Source organism: Cryptomeria japonica, chromosome 4 (genome assembly GCF_030272615.1).
Source record: "Cryptomeria japonica chromosome 4, Sugi_1.0, whole genome shotgun sequence".
Classification (NCBI taxonomy): Eukaryota; Viridiplantae; Streptophyta; class Pinopsida; order Cupressales; family Cupressaceae; genus Cryptomeria; species Cryptomeria japonica.
In genome coordinates this window covers 128,829,007-128,838,895 of record NC_081408.1, presented here as the reverse complement: position 1 = coordinate 128,838,895, position 9,889 = coordinate 128,829,007, and the positions used below count along the sequence as shown (strand labels likewise).

Genomic DNA, 9,889 nt, shown 5'->3' with positions numbered 1-9,889 from the left:
AGGATCTTTCTTTTTTTGTTTTTCATTACTACTATCTCTCTTATAGTTTTTTAAAAAATCTTAAGACTTCATATGTTATAGTCGGAAGGACACTATATGTTTACTATGGTCTGCTTACCTAGTTGCTTTCCTTCTTGATTTCTCAGAAGGCACACAGATGCTTCCAGCATGAATTTTGTTAATTATCTACTAGCTATGTCGGCTCTGTAATTTTTTGCATAATTAATATAAATCTGGCCCTGCCTTTACTGATCAGAAAAAACCATGCATTAAAGCAACGGGAAAATCAGGATCTTTCTTTTTTCATTTTTTGTTACTACTATCTGTTGTCTATAACTGCTCTTTCAATCTTCCATGAATTCAACTATCAGCTAAACATCAAATTTATGCAAAAAATTTAAAAAAAAAAAAAAAAAAATTTTATTTACAAACATTTATACAGCCCTCTACAACTAATAAATGCCTCTGAAAAATATACTATTCAGCAAAAAAGCTATTGTATATTAAGTAAAAGATACTTAAATATATTTAGTAAAACTCAACAATTCTTTACAATCCTAGAATCTAACATTATTCCTAACAAAAACTGCTTGACAGAAAATTAATATTGATATAAATCTACAACTCCTACAAACACCATGTGCATGATTCAATTATTTATTTTTATAACTTCCCCTGCAGTATCGTCACCGCAGTAAAGTTTAACCACCAAGATCGGGATGGATTGGTGTGGTTCCCCTACGCCTGAGACACCGGTTCGATTGGGTGTAGGTGCGGCTACGACTACTTGAATGGAGGAATGAATCTCCTAGTTGTTTTTGCCTCTTCCATCTGGGACCTATTGATCCCGACGACCAGGGTGAATAAACAAATCTTTACAGTAGAGAAATTCAGCAAAATAATTTTTAAGTATAAAATTTAACAAATTTGTACATACAACACAATACTGAAACTTGGAAACTTATGTGCATTGGGACTGATTTCAAGTACATTCACAGAAAATGACATCAAATTTAAGAGCTGTGCGGTCAATTCCCACCCACTTACAAATTTAATTTATTTTTTCTTGGGATGGAGAATACCTTCGTTATGTATTTACAATCGACAAAAAATGTTTACTGCATTGAACTGCCACAAAAGAATGATCATAATCATTCACTGAAAATATAGAGGACTTCATATTGGTTTGTCCCAGTGAACGTGAAAAGTTATTACAAATTATTTACAAAGTATGTCAATATCCTTGCATCTTGTCCTTCAAGATGAGAGATAAGAAAAGAAGTCAGACATCAAGCCAATCCAAACTAAAGTACGCTTCCACAATTTCAACTCTAAGCTCAGGAATAGAAGTGTTCTTAACTCGCAACCACTGCTTCCCAATCGTCTCATCACAGGTAACAAGCTTCAGGGAATGTAGCTCACAAACAGTTGAAGGTAACGTCGTCAAATTGGAACACTCTCTCATATCAAGCTCCCTCAATTTCTTGAGTTGTCCTATTTCCTTTGGAAGCTCTGTCAAGATCTCACATAGTGAAATGTCTAAATACTCCAACTGTTCAAGCTTTCCAATTGAAGCAGGAAGCTGATTCAAGCATGGTAATGCTGATAACTTTAACATTCTCAGATTGCTCATTTTCCCAAAATCATATGGTAAATTTTGAAGCTGATGACAGTTGGTAATAGACAAGGACACAATGGAGGGTATATTGCAGATACCAAGGGGCAACTCCTCCAAATCATTGTTGTGGTCTAGATTTAAATCTTGTAAACTGGTGAATGCGGGTATATTTTCAAATCCTTCACATAAGCTCAGAGATAGCTTTTCCAAATTCTGCAGTGCTTCAATGCCCTGTTTTCCACCAAGCGGTGAAATCAACCTCTCCAAGCGGACACTCTTGAGCTGAGTGAGTGACGATAAGATATCTAGACCTTTCACTGTTGCTTTGTTTGTGCCGCAATTGGATATCATGAGAAACTTCAGCTTTTTCATGGATTTCAGAAATGGGGGAAGAAAGTATTCTGTGGAAGTGAAGAGTAACAACAGAGCTTCTGTTTCGGGGAAATTCATATCGTACCAGTCATTTTCCTCCATACGGCCTGCATTTATTAATTACAAAGCAATTCCAATAAGTACTCGTTATATATGTGGAATTCAAGCACAACCAAGTTACCTAGAAATCTGATGTAAACCTTATTATATTGGGAAAATCCTTATTTGAAATTCAATTCTCTTGTATCATTGCACATAGAAAATAATGTCTAGCATTACAAAGAAATCATTTTGAGCAAAATGGATGTGTAAGAGTTTTTGAATAACTCACCGGTGAGAATGCAGAGAATTCGAGTATCAAATGCTCTACCTCTGAGCAACTCTTGTTTCCCCAGCAAACTACCATTTTTCCTTTCTGTGGACAACCTCTTTCGGTGGAGTATATTGTCTTCGTGTCCCAAATCGAAGACCAAATCACGTATTACATCACGCTGGGAGATGTATAGCTCTGAAGCATTTCCACATGGGATTGTTGTACTTCCTCTGTTAAGTGAAAACATGTCAGATTGGTGTTGAAAAAAAAAATTAAAAGAAATCGAATACATAAAGCAGAGGCAATTACCTTGGATTGCCAGTTAAATTTAACAGATTTATGTCCGCAAGTTCTGATAAGATGACAAAAGCATCATTCCTTTGTAGCTTTTCAACATAAACCCAAATGTCCAAAAGTGCATCAGCACATATTTTCTTTTCTGCCGGGAACAATGCCAAGTCCAAGAGACATTCCTTGTGTACATGATCGAAAGAGTCAATATTGATCTGCGGCAGAGTATATAGCCCTTTTCTTTGATAATTTGATCTATATCTTCTTTTAGAAATCTTATTCGTTGCCCTCTTCCAAGCCTTGTGCGATTCCACTTGCATACAGCTTGCAGTCACTGAAACCATTTGTTAGAACTATTTAAAAAAGGTTCAATTTCTTTCGAATTTGAAGCCTAGTGCTGCGTAGTCCTTAGCGCCTTGTCCTTACAGTGTTTCTTTTCTGAGATTTCTTTCTTTTTGGAATGCTAATAGAAGTGTCTTCTTTATAGAAGAAATAAACATGGGAAACATTTAAGTGACTCGGTCTTAATGAAGTTGCAATGAAATCAGCATTCTTAGCAGCGTGTACGCCAAGAAATCTGCATAGGCTTTTTCTCGTGGCAACTGTTGATAAAATCCTCATTAAAAATGTTGTTGGACTTGTTATTCAATTGTAAGGCTGCTTTCTCATCAATTCTACGAGTGAACCCTTAAAATGTATCTTCCTTATGCTTTCATTACAGACTTCACGGTAACTACCGCGAATGCTTCATGATGGCCCTTTCACATGAAGTCGCATAGATGAAACTTTCCTCGCAAGATCTTTCCTAGAAATGGTTTCGTATTTGCCTGTCCCATTCCTTTAACCTTCAAAGTGTTTCGGAATGACATCTGTTGAATTGGTAGAAGAAATTGATAACAATGTCGCGTGGTCTGTGTTTGCTTCCTACTCAGCTTTTTCCAGTCAAGCACATAGGAAGTTGACTTCTCATTTCGTGCAGTTTGTGTTATCTAACACGTTGGGAAATATTTTCTCATTATATGAGAAGATAGAGGAACCTTTAATGACTGCGTTTCGGGAGTTTTATGTTATCATTGCTCACTTTACTTTCTAAGTGGGACCATCATTTTTTTTAATTTTTTTTTAATAAACATTCTACGTAGGTGTAAGGGTTACGTCGATAGAATAATATATTTAAGTTAATATGTTAAGGAGACATATTATTTATTATTTATTTGATAAGACAATCTTATCAAACATTTATTAATGGATAGAGGAGCATGGTAATAGCATGTAAGTAGGAGAAATTGAAGTTCATACCTAATTACTCCAAAAAGACAAACTGAAGTTTATTGGAGAGCTAAAGGAGGAAGGCATGCATGTCATGGTAGGTGATGGAGTTAATGATGCCCAAACATTAGCAGCAATATATGTGGGTAAAGCTATGGGTGTGGAGGGCTCTGCCATAACAATGGTATATGCAGACGTAGCTTTTATGTATGACATAATAAAGATTGTTGGTGTAGTGAAAATAGGGTAAAGATCAATAATGACAATTTACATGAATGTTGCATTCTCCCTATTTAACAAATATTTCAACTCCCTCATATTTGTTTACCCCAGCGTGTGACAACCTTCCTAAGATGCATGCCTTCATTTAATGGATAACAACATAATTGTTTTAGAATGAAATAAAAAATTATAAAAAAATAAATGATCCAACTACATACAAATTTCAAAAATAAAACTCAATGAGACCATGGCAAGTGACTTACCTCAAGAGTTTGCACAAATTGTGTTGTGCTAGAGAAAATAACATAGTTTGTAGGAAATTTAAGAAACCTTCGTGCAATAGAATTTTTTAAAATGAGACAAGCAAAATGAATATTTGTATTGTTGTTGCTTCAATCTATACATTGTAAACTAAAAGTGGATTTGAGGACAATATTTTAACTCCTTGATAATTGTTTCTCCAAGCATGAGACAACTTCCTTAAGACACATGTCTTTATTTAATGAATAACAATAGACTTTTTTATAGAGTGGAATAAAACATAACAAAGAAATGATCTCGCCACATACAGATTTGTAAAAATAAAACTCATTAATACCACAGGAAGTGACTTACCTCAAGATTTTGTACAAGTTAGTGGATTCCCTCACCTCATTCCATAAAGAACATGTTGCAAGGATATTCCTCACCTCATCCTTGTGCTTTTAATAAGTTAGTTGAGGCCGACCTAAAAAAATGAGGACTTGTTGTTGAATGCATGCTACCATGACATCAAAAAGGTTAGCCACATATTACCTAAAATAAGCCTTCCAAACCTTTGCAAGGTAAGCTACATTGGGTGTAAACACACACATGAAAGATATTATTAGCCCATTAACCTTTTATCTCCAAACATAAGAGGAGAAAGATGACATTAATTTTTTAAAATCTTGGCTATTAGCTTTTCTAAGTTCTTTTGTATACGATTTTCATGCTCATTGCTAGCTACACTTTCGAAAACATTCACATTATAATCCCAATTCCATAAAGATTAGGTTGGAAGGAGATCTTCTTGCCTCATTTGTCTTCTAAATAAGTTAATGTAAGTCCACTTCAAGAAATAAGGACTTGCTATTGTTCTACCAAAACAACAAAATTGCTAGCTACATATTTCTGAAATGAGTTTGCCAAGCCTTTACAAGATAAGCCATATTGGATGTAAACATACAAATGAAAGAGATCACCAGCCCATCAAATTGTTTCTTTAAACATGAGTGGAGGAATAAGACAATAATAGAAATACCTGACCCTATTTATTTCTTTTGATATTATGCAACAATTTCTCATCATATTTAAAAGGTGGTCACCTTTTGTCAAAGAAATGCAAGCTTCAAATTGAAGAATTTCAAATTTGCAAATATACCATGTAGACAACACTTTATGTTTATATTTGAAACTATTTAACCTTTAAAGTTAGAGCTTGCCTTGCTTAAGATAGGATTGGGTCAAATAATTGCTTCAAAGCTAAATAGGTAGATACAAAAAAAAGGAAAAATGTATGGTTAATTGCTACCTAGGATTTAGGTTGTGTTGGTTTGCACTTGTTGGCAACTTCCAAAAATATGATAGGTTGTTTAACAAACTATAAATAAAATATGTATTTTTAGTAGTTTTTTCAAAACACTTTAGTTTCTTCATTATAAATTCTTGTTTACAATTTTAAATTTATATTTCAACTTCTTTCTCTACAAATTATTTTTAGTCATTTAGAACAAATGCGAAATATGAATAGTTGAATAGGTGATCCACACATTAGGGTATATGCCTCTAGTATTGTTGATTTTCAATCTTTTTACATTCCATTTGGGATTTTTCAATGATTATTAGAATGAATCTGAGTCAATGAGAATCCATCATGTTATGATAAATATTTGTTAGAATCTTGAATGAGGCTTTGATGATCATGATGTCTATTGCATGTAGGAGAATACAAATATATCTAGGCTTCTATAGTTTAGGAGCCATAGAGGTTAATTTTAGTTTAAGATTTTATTTTGTACTCTTAAGACTTAGGTTGTAATAGTATTTTATTCAAATTTTGATACTCAACTTCAATTTAAGAGAAATTAAGGACATTAAAAAAATTATTTATTCATATCTTATGTTTTCTTTTTCTTCCATGCATGATATTTGGCATGAAATAATAATAGTACTTTCTCAAATATTTTTATGAAATTTTAGTATCTTTTATTTGTTGGGTTCCACTCGTTCTTTCCCCCTATAAACACAAGCAATTTGATTATTTATATTATCAATTTGCCAATTTGACGATTTGTGAATGGAAAGGTCATATGATTATATTAGCACATTAGGAGGTTTAAAATACAGTGTAACTACTTATAATTTTTTAAAGGCAAAAAAAGATACAAAATAGTATTTGATGAGGAACTATGTACATGAATTACTTTATTCAAGCACAAACAACAATGGTACAACAAGTTATAATCCAATTCTAAATGCTAATATTTTGGTGCAGCCTTATAAAAATTTGAAAAAATAAAACTCAATGAGACCATGGCAAGTGAATTACCTCAAGATTTTGCACAAATTGTGCCTTCTATCATAGTGCTAATGTGAAAATAATAGATCTTGTAGGACATTTAAGAAACCCTACACCAACATTATTTTATTTAAAAATAGATGAAGAAAAATTAATATTTATACATGTTTTGCTTCAACCTATTCACAATAAGCTAAAAATGGATCCGTGACAGTATTTCAACTCTTTGATATTTGTTTTTCTAAGAAGGAGACAACCTTTCTAAGATGTGCACCTTTATTTAATTGATGACAAAAATGTTTAAGAATGAACTAACCATCACAAAAAATGATCCAATCACATGCAAATTCAAAACTATAAAACTCGTTTGAGAGCATGACAAGTGGATTAACTCAAGATTCTACACAAGTTGTGTCCTAATATCCATATACCAATAAGAAAATGGTAGAGTTTGCATGAAATTTAAGAAACCTACCACAACAAAATTCTTAAAAAATCAGATGAACCAAAACCAATCTTTGTACAAGTGCTGCTTCAATCTTTTCAAAGTAGACTAAAAGTGGATATGAAAATATTGATACCATTTCCAATGGTGACACATCTTATATCCCATTCCATTAAATTTTTAAATATTTGTATGGGAAGTGAAATCCTTGGTCTTCTACCTTTTCTTTTCAAAATTTCAAACTAATAGACAATAACAGCTCCCACTATAGTGAAAAACCTTCAACACTTGAAGAGAAAGGTGTCCCCCTCTCAGGAAAAGCATTAGATGAAAAAAATTTCATCCCATAACCTAAAATCTCCAATTTTATATTCTCATAGCTTGCCCACAACCATGGAGGTTAATGGATCTATAAGTTACAACTTGGTGGTTGGCATCTCCAACACTACTTATGCTATCCACTCTATAAAATTTTTTACTAGTTGCTATTGGTGCTTTAGCTACTCTCAAGGCCCTAGTGAAATCCTCTCTCAAGAATTATTTTATATAATTTGTATGCAAACCCTCAAATTTCTCTTCTATTATGACTCTACAATGCCCCTCCTATGCCTCTTTCTTCCAAAGTTCGTACTTGGATAGGAGGTGCTAGAAAATTTCTTACTTTGAAAGGAAGGGTCTCATTTGTAGGCTTAACTACTTATGGCCTTTCTTTTATATTTTTATTATTGGATTTTGGGGCATTGGAACCCAATGGTCTCGTTGAGATTTTACCTTATTCTCATCACTTCTTTAATATTTTTTTCAAGTATACTAAGGATTGGGATGCTATTTTATCCATGGGTATCTAGAAATGGGGGTACCATGCCCTTACATCCTTGAATTCCCTCTTTTAACCCCCTAGTTGAATCTATTGTTTTCTCTTCGACATGGGTTGCCTTACCTCCCCATCCACTTCTAGTAAAAATCTACCTATGAAGCTATTGGTAATTCTTTGGGAAAGTTTCTCAAAGTAGGTCCCCTAAGACTAGTTTCTTCTCCCATACCTCCTATGCTAGGATTTTGGTGGATTTGGATGTTTCAAACCAATTCATGTTGAGATATCCTTGAAAGTGGGTGAGTTACTATGGAAACAAATTATAGACTATGAGGGGATTCCTTTTCGGTGTAGATGTTTATTTTTATGGAGCATTTAGCCTCTTCTTTCCCGTATGGTTCTTGTCCACACTCTTCTCCACCCTAGTGGAAGGATTCTAACAATGTTCATCTATCAATTTTCCTTACAATTTTTTATTTTGAGATTGATTCCTTTAGGGATTTAATGCCTCCTTCTCTTGTGGGTTTTTTTGTCTGGATTACCAAGGCCCCTGATCATGCTCCCCTTGTGGTGGTTAAATTGGCTGGTCTATCTAGATATAGCCTTATCCCTTTTTTGGCTCATGATTTTATTTATCCGAGCTATTAGGTGCCTTCTCCAAGCTTGGTGGCTTTTCTTGGTGACTCATCTACTACATCAGATGGCTTCTCTAGCTTTGCTCCACTAGCTTCTCTTAAAAAAGATGCTTCCTCATGGACCATTTTTTGCCACAAGAAGTACGAGTATGTTACTATTTAGAACACTCATGTTGTTCCATTGGATACACTTTTGGGTTTTAACTCAATTTTCTATAAGTGTGTCTTTTTTGTCTATCCATTGGTTTGTAACTATCCCTCTATTCATAGTTATTTTCGAAACAATTAATTTTTTAATTTCTTTGTTGGTTGTCCATTTCTTCTTGTTTCAATGTTTTGTTTATAGGCTTGTGCTCCAAGCCTCTTGGTTTGATCTATAATGATTTGAGGCCCTTCCCTATTTACTTTAATAAAATACAAAACCATTAGCTCTGATACCAAATGTTGAAAAAGAAATCTTGAAATGCTTCTTTATGTAATTGCAAATATAAAAATTAGATTAAAAATTATGAAATAAATATGTAACAACAAAATTCAACCAAATGAGGCAATATATTTACATAGATAAATCATTTCAAGAAAAACTCCATGAAAGAAAGATGAAAAGTATACTTTTATTCTACAAAAGAGAGAATTATACAACAATGAAATTTACGTCACTTCTCCAACCAAAAACAACAACATCTATATACCTACATAATAACTCATATAAAATTTCTATGCCATTGCTCCAACTTATAGAAAATCTAGGGAAGGAAAACCATAGTGGCAACCTAAAACAAGAGTGAAAAACAATTTTAAAAAACTCATTCATAGGAATGTGGGTATCAATTATTAATTATAAAATATTTATTTCCTTCAAATGGCTCCAATATGGGCTTCTAACTCATACCTACTTAAATCTTTAGCTTCGTAAATGCTTTATAACTACTAGATGACTCTTTGGATCACCCAACAAACAATCTTTTACCTTCCAATACTGGGAACCCAAAAGATTACTCTTTATATCCCAAATTGGATGCCTAAAAGAGATAAATGTATTTATTTTGACATCTTTACTATTGTTACAACATTTCAACTCATGCAAATGCAATTACAAGTTGTCATAAAATAAAAAATATTAAATATTTTTCTCTAATGTCCTAGGAAATTCTTACCAAGGAACATGGAGACACATGAATGCCATATCATTTTGCAAGGTTAATTTCACCTTTTCCTAATAACACGAGAATATTAGATAAAACTTAAGATTTCCTTTCTAGAGAAAGGGGCTTTGTGATACAATATGCAAGCTTTTTTCTCAGTTTTGGAAATAACTACTTAGGCCATAAGGACACATATGAAGCCTTGAGAGAAAAGGTAATTCATAGG

The 9,889-nt window shown here is 33.2% G+C and overlaps 1 protein-coding gene across 1 annotated transcript; it reads right to left on the bottom strand.

The window, feature by feature from the left end:
- Positions 1 to 1,136: 1,136 nt before the first annotated feature.
- LOC131079873 (probable disease resistance protein At4g33300) lies at positions 1,137 to 2,975 on the bottom strand. The gene is made up of 3 exons (XM_058017912.1): positions 2,613 to 2,975; positions 2,322 to 2,533; positions 1,137 to 2,097 (listed from the first exon to the last, which is right to left on the bottom strand). The coding sequence occupies exons 1-3, from the start codon at positions 2,936 to 2,938 to the stop codon at positions 1,283 to 1,285; spliced, it is 1,353 nt and encodes a 450-aa protein (XP_057873895.1). The 5' UTR covers positions 2,939 to 2,975; the 3' UTR covers positions 1,137 to 1,282.
- Between the last annotated feature and the right edge of the window lie 6,914 nt (positions 2,976 to 9,889).